The following is a 16900-nucleotide window of genomic DNA, read 5'->3' as shown; positions in this document are numbered from 1 at the left end:
AGTATATGTCCTGAAACATCCTGACTTTGAAGTCATCAGAGAACGTGGAACATCGGAAGGAGACAGATTAATTATGCAGGAGAAAGTGTCATTTTACAAATACTGTTATTTTTATCCATCTTTGGAAAGGAAATGGTTTCTAAATAGTGATAAAAACTGTTTGCAAAATTTGTTTCTTTTATGCCAAAGATTTTTTTCCCCTTAGGACTAGATTTCACATCTACTCAAAACCAGTCACAAACCTTCAGCTGATATTGGTTACTTTTGAGTTTCATTCGGTGTACTAACTGCTTTGATTTAGTAGTCTTAGGTAATTTCTCTTGGAGCTCAGGTTAAAAGCTGTTAGTTTTAGTATCCAGATTTACAGAATTTTTTTTTTTTTTCTGAGAGAGACAGAGTCCATGCACGTTGGGGGGGGGGGTTGCCAGGGTGGGCAGAGAGAGAGGGGGAGAGAAAATCTTAAGCAGCTCCACACTCAGCATGGAGCCCGGGCTCCATCTCACGATCCCGAGATCATGACCTGAGCTGAAATCAAGAGTCAGACATTTAAGCAAGTCACCCAGGAGCCCTAGAAATTGTTTTAAATGAAGGAAATTAGACTTCTCGATCAAATTCTGAAGGCACTCAATTGTGTATTTGAAAACTGCATGTAGGGCAGTCCTTATTTACAAATTAGAAAGAGGGTTGCTATCCCTATCATTAATAAATCACATCTTACAAAAGGATGTAGTGGTTTACTAAAATAGAATACCTGGTAATTTAATCATTTGTATTCAGTTCCAGAAACTTAACTAGTAGTACCAAGTTATAATTACAAGAGCACTAAGTCCAGCATAAAAACACCTTGTTCTATATCTTTGCCATTAACTAACTTGATCTCACAGGACAGTGGATCACTGTGGGTGGTCCTGGAGATATTTTAAGGAGAGAGTTCAGAAAAGTAACAATTATATACTGGGCCATGATCATTCTTAAAATTGGTTAAGGATTTGTAGTAACAAAACAGTCTTTTATGAACTACAACAAGTACACATGATTTTTATAAAAACTACAGTTTTTATAAAATTTTTAATTTATAAAATAATTTTAATTAAAATTTTTATTGATCATGAAGATCAATCTGTGTTTAGTGAAATTTAGAACAGAATTATTAGCCCATATTTGATGTTATAACAGTTACTGTGCTAAATCAGAGTTCAGCATAATCCCAAGAAATGACTCCCTTTTCCAATTGTTCAAATTAATTAAAAGATTTTATAGAGCCAAACCAAACATTTTGGGGGTTGGGATGTCTGTATAGAGATGTTGTATGAGCAACTGCTAGGCAGTTTGAAAAGCTGAGGATACCACCAGACTGCTGGGCCAGATGGGGTGCTACAGTTTCCACACCTCCTCCTACAGGAAGAAGGGAGTTGGGATAAACTGGTTGCACCATGTGTCCCGTGTTACAGGCGGAGGAAATGATGGGGAAGAAGAAAGCGGTGAGGATGGGAAGGCACCTGTAGCCACGTTTTAGTCCTTCCATGTTAAACAGAGGCATGTAGACAACACTTAAGAGCTGGTCAGTGTTCAGGCACTGGGGCACTGTGTACCCCCAGTACCCACCCATGTTCCTTGTTGACAGATTGTTTGCAGTTCTCTGACCTGCCCTGCTAGGCTCCTTTGCAGTTAGATAGATCAGTGTGACACCTTTCTGACCACTAAGGCATACGGAAATTCCTGGGAAGATGTTGCTCTTGAAATCAGAGGGAGCAGACTCGTCTGCTGTTATCCTCCTCTCCTATCTTTAGACCTTGATGACCTCATTAAAGCTGAAGCTACAGCTGTAGTGAGCTTTCTTTTGACCCTGAGGAGAAGGCTAAGAAAATCACAGGGCCTTGAGATTATGGGCTACGCCAGGCCTGGTTTCTCCAGAGTTAACGTGAGAAAACAACTCCTACTTGTGTGTTTGACTTACTTGCAGCTGAATGCATTGCTACGTGATAAGTAAAAGGTTGATGCAGGACGTTAGTGAGAGGTAGAGTTGAAAAAAAGACGTTCGGGCCATACTTGGGGTACTTGATTTTACAGCTAAAGTATTTGGACTTATCTGTAAGCCATTTAGCTCTTCATGGACATTGAACATCATGACCAAGCATGTGATGATGTCCAGAGAGAAGATGGGGAAGAGATACAGGATAGCTGCTACAGAGGGGGTAGTAGAAATTGAGGAATCAGACTTATTAAAGAGATTCGTGAAGGTACGGGTGCCTCGGTTACTGATAGGGGAAACTGAGGGCTGGGAGAATGTTGTTAAGAATGGTAAGTTCTCTTTGAAGTAATGAAGATGTAAAGCAAATAAAAGAAAACATGCACAATGAACTTGTTAATGGAGGTCATGTCTGGGAAGTGGGAATGTGGTGGTCAGGGGACTAGTTGGGACTGTTACTGATCTATTTATTTTTTGAAAGTTGGGGATTTTATACTTTTCATTTTTCTTCCCTTTACAGTAGAATTTTAAAATAAACATGCATTCCTCTTATTAGATGAATTAAGGATTAAGAAGTAAAGAAGTAGAATGTAGTATGATATGAGAAATAGAGATCAAGTTTTAGAGGAAATATATTCTCTATTTTAGATACGTTCAGTTTGAGGTAACCAAGGTCCTTTGATTACGGAATAATGTATGGCTTTTGATAAGAATTCACAAATGAGACTTGAATCTCTTCAGTGGTTCTCAGCCCTTCTAGTGCCTTGGAATCTCCTGGAGAGCCTTCAGTGAAAATTGATGTGAAGTCCCACACCTGAGTTTCTTTTTTTTTTTTTTTTTCTGAGTTTTTGTGCATCTTGGGTACAGCATGGACAGTGGTATTTCCTTAAAAAACACACACACAAAAAAACACTTCCCAGGTGAACCAATTTAGCAGCCAATGTTGGAAACCATTGTTCTTCTGGTTGCTGAAATCTTCAAGGGAGATAGTGGGTATTGTTCTGAGCCCTGAGAGCCCGGTTAGAATCACTTGGGTAACTTTGAACAACCAACCAACCACTCCCCTGCCCTGTCCCTCTGAGATTCTGGTTCGGTTCTGGAATGGAGTGTGATTTAGTGTTTTTAAAAAGTTTCATAGTTAAATCCAATGCGTAGCCAGAGCTGAGGATCCCTGATGCAAAAGAGGAAATGTAGAGGCTCAAGGAAAAAGCTCAGTGTTACCCAGATTCTTATATATTACCTCCGTCAAACTATCTTCTCCCCCCTTCCTGCTTTGCTCCTTCATACTTTTAAAAAATTAAGAAATTAAAGCATAGTGGCCATGTCTCTACTATTATCCCTGATGGCTACTTCAGATTGCCTGGAGTAAAGGGGTAAGCTGGGGTTACTTTAATTGCTAGCAGCCCGGGAAATAAGGGAGATGGGGTATGGTCTTTTTTTTTTTCTTTTTTTAACAGATTCATTTATGAAAGAGAGAAAGTGTGTACGAGTGGGGGGTGGTGGAGGGAGAGAGAATCCTCAAGCAGACTCCCAATGTGGGGGTTGATTGTAGGGCCTGAGATTATGACCTAAGCCAAAATCCAGAGTCAGACACTCAACTGACTGAGCCACCCAGGAGCCCCAGACGGTGTATACTCTTAATTGCACAGAGCTAGAACCCATGGTAAATTGGTATGTTGGTCAGTGTAGTGTGAAGTAACTCGTTCTCTTGGTCCATCTCTTTCCCCTGTCCAGCAGCCACAGTGCCTCTGTGACCTCTTATGCCATTCCGTTTCCCCCATGTTTCCTGAATTCCTGCCACACTGAGCCTTTCCAGTTCCTTGAACATGCCAAGTCTATTCCCATCTCAGGCACTGGGCCCTTGCTTCCTCTGCCTCAAATACTTTGCCTCTAGATAGCTACATGGACTGCCATCTTCCTTCATTCAAGACTGCTGGAGGGACACCTCATCAGGGAGGGCATTCCCACCCTTTCCACGAAAAATAAGCTTTTTCTTCCCCACGCCATCCTTTTAAGCAGCTTTCATTTTCTTCATAGAACTAATCACCTCCCGACCTCTCTTTATCCACTTATTTCTTTGTACTGTTTTCTCTGCACTAAGAGAACAGGACTTGTTTTATTCCCTGAGATTCTTTTGGGCCTATAGCAATAGGTACACAGTAGCTCAACAGATCGAGGTTGACTGAGTAATACTTGCTCGCAGTGGCTGCTTCCTGTCCTCGGCTGACCGTGAGCTTGCCTGAGAAGGAGGGGCTGGGCCAGAAGACGTCTTTGTATCTCTTGTCTTGTGCTTGCTTTCTGCAGTGCCTGGGCCATTGTGTTGGTCCAGTCAGTGTTCACTGAGTGAATAAAAAGGCAGAATGCTAAGAATAATAAAGCAGATAAGGAAGAAAGAACAAGGGAAGGAAAAAAAATTACCCTACAGTTGTTTGATATGAGGCCATAGTCTCATTTTTAAATATATATGTAGGTTGTTATTGATATAAAGTATCCATAGCCTGTTGGTTTCACGGCAGGTGGTTATTGATTGGGGAGCTTAGAAATCCTGAAAGGTATAAGGATCATGTGAGGTTGATTTCTTGTTGATTAGCTCATGGGAGCATTGGTTTGCTAATGATAAAAATAATGGGGAAGGTGATTTTTATTTCACTTTTGAAGAACCATGCAAAGTGTTGGTTCTGTCGTTGGGGGGAAAGGCTAAGGTCTGTTGCCTTTGCGATATTGAAGATATACCCCCTATTCGGCATGTAGAAAAAATGCTCACACTCTCACTTCTCCATTTTTACCTACTCTCATCTTTCTGTTTGGGGTCTTACTACCCTCCCCTGCTACTGAGAAACTTTTATTAGTAGTTTTAGTAGGTAAAAATTTGCATTGTTTGTTACTATATTGATAGGATTACAGGTTTTTCTTAGCCCAGGACTAAGAAAAGCCATTGAAAAAAGCTAACTAAAGCAGAGTCCCAAGTGCTTCATTGGGCAAGAACACTGTGAAACCATTCATGTAATGAAAAGTTTGTTAGAATTTTACTCACTTTAAATCCTGGCCATCTTCTGCGGATGGGTCTGTCATCCATCAGGGAGAACATCTGAAATTAGCCGAATGTTATTTTCAGTATTTAAAATGTATTGTGTGTGAGGCACTGTGCTAGGGTCGGAGGTTTAACTGGAATATCTACCTCGTTCTTGTCTAAACAGTCTAGAGGGACTGGCAAACTTTTTAATGGGTCAGATAGTAAATAGTTTAGGCTTGAGGGCAGGAAGGGTTCTGTCATTATTAGTGGACTGTGCCTTCATTAAAGCTAAAAGAACAGTGTGACTGTGTGCCAGTAAAACTTTTATTTACAAAACAGGCCAGAAGGCTGCATTTAGCCTGCAGGTGAAATTTGCCCACATCCTCCTTGGGGTTTGAGATCTAGAGGATAAAGGGAGAGAAATGGGATTCATGGAACAAAATAATTGAGCTGGAGTGTATCCCTTTAAATTATTTTTTTGCACTGAGTAAAGGTTTTTAACTTAATTTACTTACTTGGATTAAGTAGTGGTAGAAGAAAGTCCATTTGCCCCCAAATTTGGCATTTTATTGGCATATTCCAAAGTAGCATTACTAAACCTGAAAATTACAGTAATATGTTGTCTTTAGTGCCTCAGGCTTCCCTGTAATGTGAGCTTTCTTGTTGTTTTAGAATACATTCAGCTGAATATTATTCTAAAAATAAAACTGATTGTCATTCATAATATAGCAGATGACTAAGGTGTGTATAAGGCAGTGAATTAATCAGAAGCAATTGATTTTTTAAGAGTGTGTGCTCGAGGCGGGGAGGGGCAGAGGAAAAGGGAGAGAGAATCTTAAGCAGGCTCCATGCCCGGCGCGGAGCTGACACAGCGCTCGATCTCATGACCCCGAGATCAGGACCCCGAGATCAGGATCTGACTCTTGATTTCAGATGCTTAACCGACTGAGCCACCCAGGTGCCCCTGGATCATTTTAAATGTAAGGATAAGAGCCGATGATCTAAAGAGAACTCCTGTACTTGATTTTGGGGGGTAATGAGTACTTTTGTGGAGTTTGACCTTCCTTACTACCTGTTAACAAGTCGAACCTGTCCCTGGTTAATACTGTCTTTTAACTGATCAGAAGGCTCCTTCCCCCGTGGTTTTGTGGGCAGTCTACAGCTGTTGTGAAGTTAGTGACGGTACTGCGATTCGGCTGTGTATGCGTTTGGCCATTTGTAATGGGCAAGCTGGCTTTGTGGGGAGTTGGTGAAATGCTGCTGTGTGAAGTTGTTTCCTATTACTCTTATTTATCTTTCTTTCAATAAGGGGTCCTTTGTTCACTGTTTCCTCAACACAGAATAGAGGATTTATATCTTGGTGTTCATTCTCGACTTCTCTGTTTTCAAAGAGGAAAACATTTGTTTCATTCTGCTCCTTTCTTCTATAACGCACCCAGGGGGTTTTGAAGGCTTGTGCCAAGAATTCTTTGAGGGAGCTAGAGTACAGCCATCACAAGAGATTCAGTTCTTAATGACTTTAATTTTAGTTTAACAAATCCTTATGAGTGTTGCTGTCATTGCTCTAGAAGACCCTCCTTGCCTCATTCCTGAGTGCTCAGTAGGAGTCCTGTGGTGAGGGCGAAGGCTCCTTTTTCCGCCGTTTTACCCCTTCTGCTATTTTGTCCCTGTTTCTAAATATCACTGAATTTTGTTCTAGTCTTTATTAGTGCAGAGATTTCAAACACCAAGCCAGATTCCGAATGCCAACATGATTTGTTTGGCTCACATAGTATTGTTAAATTTCTGAGTTAGTTGCCAGCATTTAAAAGTCAAATGATTTCACTTTTTCTTGGCCAGTGACCTAAATTTTGTCTTTTCACCCGCTGCATCGTCCAGCCAGTGGATGTTCAGTAACTTTTCCTTCATGGTGCCGTTTTTTCTTCCCCAGGCGAAAGATCTAATAATCACACCAGCCACCATTTTAAAGGAAAAACCAGACCCAAGTACTCTGGTTTTCGGAACTGTTTTCACGGATCACATGTTGACGGTAGAGTGGTCCTCAGAGTTTGGATGGGAGAAACCGCGTATCAGGCCTCTTCAAAACCTGTCATTGCACCCTGGCTCATCAGCTTTCCACTACGCCGTGGAAGTAAGTACATGGGAATCAATGATGGTGACGTCCTAGATCCTCACTGTGGGTAGTAGCTCTTCCCGCTAAAATAGCTTTTGGGCGGTATGGGCTTTATCACATTGACTCGAAGTCATAAGTTTCTTTAACACTTTTCCCATAGACAGTTGGATTGAAGGTAAGTCTTAAGAACTAATCTTTCAGATAATCTTGAACTTTCCATAATGTCAATAAAAAAATCATTTGCAGCAAATGCAAGGACAGTGGATGAGAAAATATGCAATCGGAAATCCAGGACTGTTAATATTTTACTGAGTCACTTCTCAGATTTTCTAACGACTGAGAAGGTGTCACTGAGTACAGTATTACAGTTAGATTTTAGTGTTTACTGCATGTTTTTATGACCAGCATTAACGTGTAGGTATATGTGTTCAGAGACGTGTAATTAAATGTCATCCTTCAGGCATGAGTGGAATAATTATAAGCATAAAATATTAAATATGTCGAGAATGCTTTCTCTAGTCGTTGTCAGGATACACACCGAGAGCCACAATACACTCCTCATTCCCTTGACCCGCATTTTATTTTACTCATTTGTCATGTGTTGGGTATCTTTCCCAGAATATTGGGGTACTGGACATAAGCAGGAGCCTACCTGTTGAGGGAGTAAAAGTAGTAGGTATTCATAACAATAATGATAAAATTGCTTGTGTTTATTAAACTCCGGCAGTGTGCTCTGCACCTTATATGGGTCACCTCATTTAATATCTTAAGTGAGAACACATAGTTAAGCATTCAGGTTCTGTAGGCAGACTTCCTGGCTCAGGTTCGCTCTCTGTTGCTCCATGGGGAGCTCTATGACTTGGGAAGCTTATTTAAAATCTCTTTGTGCTTCCAGTTTCTTTACCTATAAAATGAGGTAGTGGTAGTCCTTCTTTCATAGAGCTGTTATAAGGATAAGGTAAGGTAATTTGTGTAAGCATATACAGCCATGCCTGGTGCATAATGAGAGCCCAGTTGTTCGCTGTTATTGTTAACCCTTAAAGTGGCATTATCTTTTGTAGAAGCAGGTTCAGAAAAGAGAATTTTCTCAGCCAAGATGACACAGTATTTTTTTTTTTTTTTTAGATTTTTATTTATTTGAGATAGAGTAAGCGAGAGCAAAAGCAAAAGCAGGGGCAGCAGCAGGCAGAGGGAGAAGCAGCTCCCCGCTGAGCAGAGAGCCTGACATGGGGATCGATCCCAGGACCCCGGGATCGTGACCTGAGCTGAAAGCAGATGTTTAACTGACTAAGCCACCCAGGTACCCCAAGATTACACAGTATTAAGGGAGGAGGCAGGGTTCAAATGCTGAGTTCCTACTCCCTGTGACATCACTCCTAAACATATACACTAAAATTACAAAGAGCCCTGTCCAATTCACATGTTCAAAATTATAAATTTGAATAATTTGGACACCTGTGCAATGCCCACATGTACTCACTGGCTGTGGAGTCTTCAGTTTCCATCCCAGCTTTGTGTCTTCACTGTATCCACTTGGATGAGTTCTGATTATTTGCTCTAAGCCTCAGTTTCTTCAACTATAAAAGAGGAGTGGTAGCCGCCCTTGCCTGTGTCATAGGGTATAATAAAGAGCAAATGAAATAAAGGAAGTGCCTAAAAATTTGAAAGAAGGAATATGGCAAACCTTAGAGCAGTGGTCTCAAGCTTAGCACATGTCCTACCCTCAGAGTTTCTGATTTCCACCAAATTCCCAGGCCATGGTAATGCCGCTGCTCCAGGGACCACACTTTGAGAACTGGTGGCCTATGGGAAGTACTTGAGAAAGGATTAATGTGACTTGAAAGCTGAAAACAGTTTTGATGGCCACTGGCTTTTGAAAACTTGTTGGAAATCTAATTAGAGGAGTTAGGAGGCTAGTTTGCTTTGTTTTGCCAGTTTAGATTTTTGTGACCAGGGTAGTTTAAAGATTTTTTAAATTACTATCCTTTCTTAAGTAAAATTGAAAATTTTTCTATATTGGGGCACCTGGGTAGCTCAGTTGGTTAAGTATCTGCCTTCGGCTTAGACCATGATCCTAGGGTCCTGGGATCAAGCCCCGCGTCCGGCTCCCTGCTCAGCAAGGAGCCTGCTGCTCCCTCTGCCTCTGTCTGCCACTCTGCCTGCTTGTGCTCTCTATCTCTCTATCAGATAAATAAAATCTTTAAAAAAAGAAAAAAAGGAAAACTTTTCTGTATTATTACTGTTCCATTTACAATATAGATACAAGAAGTGTTTAGCATGAAGTGGATTGTATATTACATCAGTTGTCAATTGCAGTGTAACAGATTAATGGCTTAAAACAACAACCATCGTTTTATTTTTATCTTCCACGATTCTGGGGTTGACCATGATGGCGTAAGTGGTTCAGGCTTGGGGTCTCTCATGCAGTTTCTGTCAGGTGGTGACTGGGGTTGGAGTCAGCTCAAAGCCTTCCTGACTCCTGTCTGGTGCCTGGGGGGGAGACTTAAAAGGGTGAGGGTAAAAAGCTAGGCTCTGCCAGCTTCCCTCTTTCTCCAAGTGGTCTCTCAAGTATGGTGGCTTCAGAGTAGTCAGACTTGGTACATGGTGCCTCGGGCTCTGAGCTGTGTGTCTCACGACACTGAGCCCACATGGAAGCTCTAGTTCTTTTTCTGTCCTAACCCCCAAATCACACAGCATGACTTCTGTCGTAACTGTTTCCGTGGCCGTGACAAAGGGCTGCTGCAGTTCAAAAAAAAGGAGCTACACCTTTCTTGATGAGGAATGTCAAGTTTCCAGAAGAGCATGTAGGACTGAAAATATTGTGTGGCTGTTTTTGGAAATACAGTCTGTGATACATATCAGTGATAAATGGGGAAGTAGAGGAATGCATTTAGTTCGCTTTTTCAGATTGGGCTCATTTAGCAGGCAAAATGCTAGGACATTGTCATGGGGATTTAGGAAGGGTGATTGTCTTGTGCAGAGAAGCTGGATCCTGGAATTTTCTGAGGCATATTCATTCGATTTCCTTTTTACTTACTGGTGCGGTGGATGTCGAGTGCCTGCTTGGTTCCCTGGGGCTGTGCAGTGTGCTTAGGAAAGGATGACAAGCAAACTGACGTGATCTTGCCCTCAATATATATATTTTTAATCTTTTAATCCCCACTAACAGGCAGATTCTTTATTACAAAAATTTTCTTCCCAAATATGTTTGAAACATTTGTGTTCCAGGATTTTTCACAGGTATGACTGTTTCTCTTATACCAACCCACGTATGGACACTTCATTTTTGGACACCAGCCTGACTTTCCAGTTCAATAATAGTTGTAATTGTATTTTTTTAACTTCAAAGTGAGTATATGAGCAATCTTCTTAAATATCGTTTTCCAGTCATCAGCCCTATTGATTTTAGAATGCATTTTATTTTGAGATCTGCAACTGCGTGTGTTTTTTTAATTAATTATGGAAGTATTCTTTGCTTATTTTTATTTTTTAAAGATTATATTTATTTATTTGATAGAGCACAAGCAGGGGGAGCAGCAGGCAGTGGGAGAGGGTGCAGCAGACTCCCCACTGAGCAGGGAGCCCGATGTGGGGCTCGATCCAAGACCCTGGGATCATGACCTGAGCTGAAGGCAGCTGCTTAACTGACTGAGCCACCCAGGCACCCCATGAAAATATTTTTTTTTTTTAAGATTTTATTTATTTATTTGACAGAGATAGAGACAGCCAGCGAGAGAGGGAACACAAGCAGGGCGAGTGGGAGAGGAAGAAGCAGGCTCCCAGCAGAGGAGCCTGATGTGGGGCTCGATCCCAGAACGCCGGGATCACGCCCTGAGCCGAAGGCAGACGCTTAACCGCTGTGCCACCCAGGCGCCCCCCCATGAAAATATTTTTTAAATAGATACCTATGTGAAGACTTCAAATAGTGAAGTATGAACCATGAGTAGGGAACTTGGATAAAATATGAAACTTGATAATAGTTCATTTCCAGGTTGAAATAGTCAAAATGGAATTTGACAAAAAATGTGTAACATGTGTACTATTATTTAATGAATACTTACAAATGAGTGCTTTGCACCGCCTGTTGTTTGAGGTCAATCTGTTGTTTGAGGTAAAATCTGTTCATCCTGGACCAACGCGAACATCTGTGGGGCCCGGGACAGAAGTGCAAACAGAGACCCAGTGGTTCATCCACTGTATCTCTTCCTTTCCTGGCTCCATCCTGTGCCACGAGGAGCCTCACACACACGTGTAGATACCTGCACCATGTGTAAACAGATAACCCATGGCCATCTGTTGGTCTCAGGCATGGGCACACCAGTGGTGCTACCTCTTTTCAGTAGGACGAAACTATGGAGAGTCATTCAGGCTCTGAAAATGGATCGGGGCCATTTGGGCAGGGCATTCTAGGGAAGTGGGTACTTGGAGCCTCGTCTGAAAAGGGAACTTAGAGTCCAGATGACTGCTTGCCCCAAGGAAAGGTCACAGCTGGAGGAAGGCAGAGGTGAGAGGCTCTCCAAAGGGCGGGGCTCAGGGCAGAGGCCCCGGTTGCCTGGGTTCCAGAGTGGTAGGGACCACATTCATGTACTCTGTGACAACAGTATGCCGTTATGTGAATATATTCAGTCTCCTGTTGGTGGACATTTGGGCGGTGTTTTTCTGTGAACATTCCTGTACATAGTATGCTGGCATACTTGTTTATAAGTTTCTTTAAGCAGTTCTCGAAGTGTGGTTCACAGGCCCTTAGGCCCCCTTTCAAGAGGTCGCCAAGGTTAAAATGCTTCACATTAATACCATGACCGTGTGTTTCTTTTTCACTGTGTTGACATCTGCAGTAAGACTCTGACACCAGCTTCCCTTTAGCCATTATAGTCTATACCGCCAAGTGTTCAAGTATAAAGAACATCAGCTTTACTGAAGAACGTTCTTGGTAAAGCGGCAGTAATTAATTTAATATTAAATTTTGACTCAAGTAAATGTCATTTTAATCTATGTGATGAAATAGCAACTTTGCCTAAAGCACTTCTGCATCCTTAAATACTACTACGGTAGTCTCAAGGAATAGTAATTGTGTGATTTGTGTGTGTGTGTGTGTTGTGAGCTGAACCGGCTGTTTTTTTCAAAGAATGAAGTATAGTTATTCAGACTTGGGCATTTTGCAGGTGTTTTCTTGAAAATGAACCAAGTGACTCTGTGCAAAACAATGGACTATATTTGTTGCCAATGATAAAATTCAGCGTTCAAGTCAAAATTAGGATTTTGGAAAATTTGTATCCACTGCCACAAGCTTTCCACTATTTAAGAGTTTTTTTGATGATGTTAATGGTACTATTAACAGATTTTTTAAAATACATTGTATGAAAAAGGTGTTAACCTTTGGAAGATCTGCAGAAGTTGAACCAACATTTTCCACATAACCATTGCATGACATTACAAATTTATGCATGAGTTAAGATCCATTCAAAATGCCAGACAGACTGTGATGGCTTTTGATGTGTCAGTTTGGCTAGTCTGAACTGCAGTCCCAGGATTTGATTTTCAGTCTCCTTCTAGTTAGAATACCGACAAGATATTCTCTTGTGAATGATGGAGGACGGAGGGAGGCATGACCACTCTATTGCATACACATAACCTTCTTCTAGGTATTCAGTCCACACCCATCTAGGTGCTGGGTGAAGGAATTTTGTAGATGTGATTGAAGTCCCTAATGAGCTGACTTCAAGTTAATCAAAGGGGAACTTATTCTGGGTGAGCCCGACCTCAGGACTTCTGTGAGCTAAGAGACTCCACACATAGCTAGACCTAGCTTGCTTTTCCTTTGTCTCTCCCTTCCTGATCACCACTGGTGGGAGAGCTGCTCTTCATGCCTGGGCATCCCAGCCTGCTTGCCGTCTTCTCTCCCCGATGGCCTGTCTTACAGGTTTTGGCCTTGCTTAGCCAGCCACCACAATTGCAATGGCCAATTTCTTATAATAAATCTGGTAATAATATAGCTATCCCCTGTTCTGCTTCTTTAGTTGAACTCTGCTACACTGTTGGATTTTAATAAATTAACAAGAATATGAAAACTTCATTGATAGGGCTTCAAATTCCGCATTGCAGCTCACCTTCAAGGAACTACCATTAGTCAACTTTTAAAGTGGTATCAGAGAAGAATAACCACAGGTATTTGAAAAGGCTATCAAAAAATACTTCTCCATTTCTCAGCTGCGTATCTGTGTGAGGTTGGGGTTTTCTTTGTGTACTTCAACCAAAACAGCACACCACAAGAGCAAAAGCAGGTATAAGAATCCAGTTGTCTGGGGCGCCTGGGTGGCACAGCAGTTAAGCGTCTGCCTTCAGCTCAGGGCGTGATCCCGGCGTTAGGGGATCGAGCCCCACATCAGGCTCCTCCGCTATGAGCCTGCTTCTTCCTCTCCCACTCCCCCTGCTTGTGTTCCCTCTCTCGCTGGCTGTCTCTATCTCTGTCGAATAAATAAATAAAATCTTAAAAAAAAAAAAAAAAAAGAATCCAGTTGTCTTTCATGAAGCCACTCATGAAAGATTCAAAGTAATGAAAAATTGCCACACGTTAAGATAAGCCTTTTGGAAAATAGTCTTCATTAAAATATGTTAACACGTGTCATGGTTTATTGTTGTTAAATAAATTTAAATGGCACACTTCTAATTTCTACTATGGTAATTATTGATAGAATAACTGCATATATAAAAGCTTTTGGGAGCCTTCATAATTTTTAAAAGTTTACACTTGATCTTAGCCAAAAGGCTGAGAAGCGATAATTTTCAAAAGTCTAAAGACATCCCAATGCAGAAGATTTGAGAAGTAGTGTGTAAGGATTTCCCGAGGAATAGTGCTGCTAGTCATCGGATGTATCTTTAATTTTACAAGAAAAGGGAAACGATTTTCTGTAGTGGTTTTACCAATTTTTACACCCACCAGCCATGAATGAACATTTCTATTCCAAAACCTGGCCAACTCCTAATATAGTCAGATTTTAAAATTTTAGCTGCTTGAGTGTAATGGCATCTCATTACTGTGATATTAATTTCCACTCTAAGAGGTTGAACAACGTTTCATATGTCTATTGGGCAATTGAATATCTTACTTAAAGTGCCTTTTCAGATCTTTTGCTCATTTTTCTATTGTGTTGTCTTTTGGTTTGTAGAAGTGCTTTATATATTTTGAGTATTTTAAGTATCTTCTTTTATACTCTGTTCTTTTAGTCTAATTTTTTGATGACAAGAAATGCATTTAAATTTTAAGTTGAATTTATCAATCTTTGCCTTATATTTGGTAGTTTTGGGTCTTGTTTAAAGATTCTTTTCCTACCCTGAGATTATAAAGGCGTCTTTCTGTATTATTGATTTTGTCTTTCACATGGAAGTCTTTAATCCTAGAAGATGATTTTTGTATGAAATAGGGGTCTGATTTGTATTTTTCTCCCAGCGGATACCCTGTTGCCCAGCACCATTTAAAAGAACTGTTCTTTGGGGCGCAGTATAGACAGTTAAGTGACCGACTCTTGGTTTTGGCTCAGGTGGGTGATCTCAGGGTCATGAGATCAAGGCTGACATCAGGCTCTGCACCTAGTGCATAGTCCGCTTGGGATTCTGTCTCCCTCTCGCTCTCCTCCTGCCCCCACATATATGTGCGCTCTTTCCCTCAAATAAAGGGAAATATGCCATGCCACCTCTACCACATTTGTATGGGTCTGCTTCCTGATCTCCATTTTCCATCGCATTATCTATCTGGATCTCTATTCTGTTCCGTTGTTTACTTGTCTATCTGCACAAACGCCATACTATGTTAATTTCCAAATCGTTGAGTCTTGGTGTCTGCCTAGGACAAGTCCTATTTCTTTCGAGAGTGCTTTGCATGTTCTCAGCCATGTGCTTTTCCATATAACTCTTAAACTCAGTTTATCAAGTCAATCAACTTTTGTAATTTAGTTTGTTAAAAGAAAATAAATTGCCCTGACATGATTTTCATTTGGGTTACATTGAACATATAAATCGATTTGGGAGAGTCAGCATCTTTATGATGTTGCGTCTTTGGATCCATGAGTGTGCACTTGCTTTCTGCATTCGGTTAGGTCTCTAATGACTTGATAAAAGTTTTATATTGTCCTTATGGGTCTTCTCTTCTCTTAGGCCCTCCCTGCCCCCAAATATTCCTCTCTTAATTCTATCGTAAATAGTGTTTTTGCTTTCTGTTACTATTACGTAGGAATATAATTTTGCATTTGGTTACTTTGCCTAACCAAATGATTTCAAAAGAGGATGTTGGTTTTCCTGGATTTTCTACATATTTTCTATATATTTAATCTTATCTATGTTTCATGATCTATGACAGTTTTATTTTTTTTTCAACCTATTGCTTTTTATTTGATTATATATTTGATATATTTGCCTTATTACACTTGTATAGTATTGAATTAAAGTAGTCATAGCAGGCAATTTGTGATGTTCCCACTCTGAAAAGGAAAGCTTTAAATTTTATCATTAAGTATAATGTTTGCTGCAAGGTCATTGTAGATATTCTTTATCACTTACCAAAGTTTCCTTCTTAGTTATCTGGGAAACTTAAAAAAAAAATCTTTCAAATGAACGTTCAGTTTTATCTGTTGCATTTACTATATCTAATGAGATGATCATGTAGGTTTCTTTCACCTAAGCTGTTAATATGATGAATCTTGGTAATTGATTTTTCTAATGTTAAATCAACCTCTGTTCCTGAGATAGATGCGATTTTGTCATGCTGTGTTATCCTTTTGTATTTTTGCATCTGTGTTGCTTAATGAGATTATCATAATTTTTACATATATTTGAACCAACATCAGGTGAATACAATTTTAAAATTAAAGTGAAGTAAATGAAGTAAATGGAACCCTATGAAGTGACTTTCTTTAATCTCCAGTTAAATTTAAATTAAAAATTTATTTTGTATTTACTAATTTTGTTTTGTATTTACTAATTAAAATCTGTTAATTTTCTTAAAATTAAAATTTAATTTCGTTTTGTATTTACTAATAATGTAACCTCACCACCTTTACTTTGGAAAGAATTTGTATGATATTTTGCTTTCTGTGTCTTTTTGTTTCAGGTGTGTTTCAGATGTTCTCAACTGAGTCCAATCTGACAAACTTCTCTTTTAACTGAAGCTTTATTCCTGTTCCATTTAATAAGTTCCATATTTGCACTTAAATCTAATGTAATGCTCTGAAATTGTGCTACATGATTAGATTTCTTTTCTCATGTGAGCCAAGCTTTAAGGCTACAAGCTTCTGAGGGCCCAACTATCATTCAGTTCAACAGATTTTCTAAATTCCATTATTTTTCTTCTTTGACTTATACTTTACTTAGTGATGAATTTCTTCCTTTCCAAAATGTTGTCATTTTGTCATCCTGTTTCTGTTACTGATTTCTGGTTGGAAAATGTGTGAAAAGGGCATACCTTCTGCAGGTGGTGTGTGCAGGGTTCTCTCTGTCCACTGGGTTAGTTTGTTGTTCCTGTTGTTCAAATCTTCCATATCTTTACTGAGTTTCAGCCTGTTTGTTCTGTCAGTTATTTAGAGAACCAGGGTTAAAATTTCCCACTAAAATTGATTTTTCTCTTTTCTCTGTGTTTATCAGCATGTAGCTACTTCAGGGTCTTTTAACATCCCTGCCCAGTGGTTTGTCTGGCATGGCATTTTGAGAACAGTGGCATGGCCCTACCATAGGATGGTCTTGAGCTGCTTGGCTTCTATGATTTGGGGGACTAACCCAGCCCTGGTTCCCATCTAAATTATCTAATATTCAGAGT

At 40.2% G+C, this 16900-nt stretch overlaps 1 protein-coding gene across 4 annotated transcripts in view; it reads left to right on the top strand.

Annotated features, from left to right (window-relative positions):
* The window catches only part of BCAT1 (branched chain amino acid transaminase 1), a 99657-nt gene that overhangs the window by 34565 nt on the left and 48192 nt on the right, over nucleotides 1-16900 (top strand). For all 4 annotated transcript variants that reach the window (XM_026502263.4, XM_057318817.1, XM_026502258.4 and 1 more), the window contains one exon: nucleotides 6913-7113. In XM_026502263.4, the coding sequence (XP_026358048.1) occupies nucleotides 6913-7113 (201 nt within the window). The remainder of the gene's footprint in view (nucleotides 1-6912; nucleotides 7114-16900) is intronic.

Source organism: Ursus arctos, unplaced genomic scaffold (genome assembly GCF_023065955.2).
Source record: "Ursus arctos isolate Adak ecotype North America unplaced genomic scaffold, UrsArc2.0 scaffold_26, whole genome shotgun sequence".
Classification (NCBI taxonomy): Eukaryota; Metazoa; Chordata; class Mammalia; order Carnivora; family Ursidae; genus Ursus; species Ursus arctos.
The sequence above is the reverse complement of the archived record's forward strand: the minus strand, read 5'-3'. Positions and strand labels throughout refer to the sequence as shown.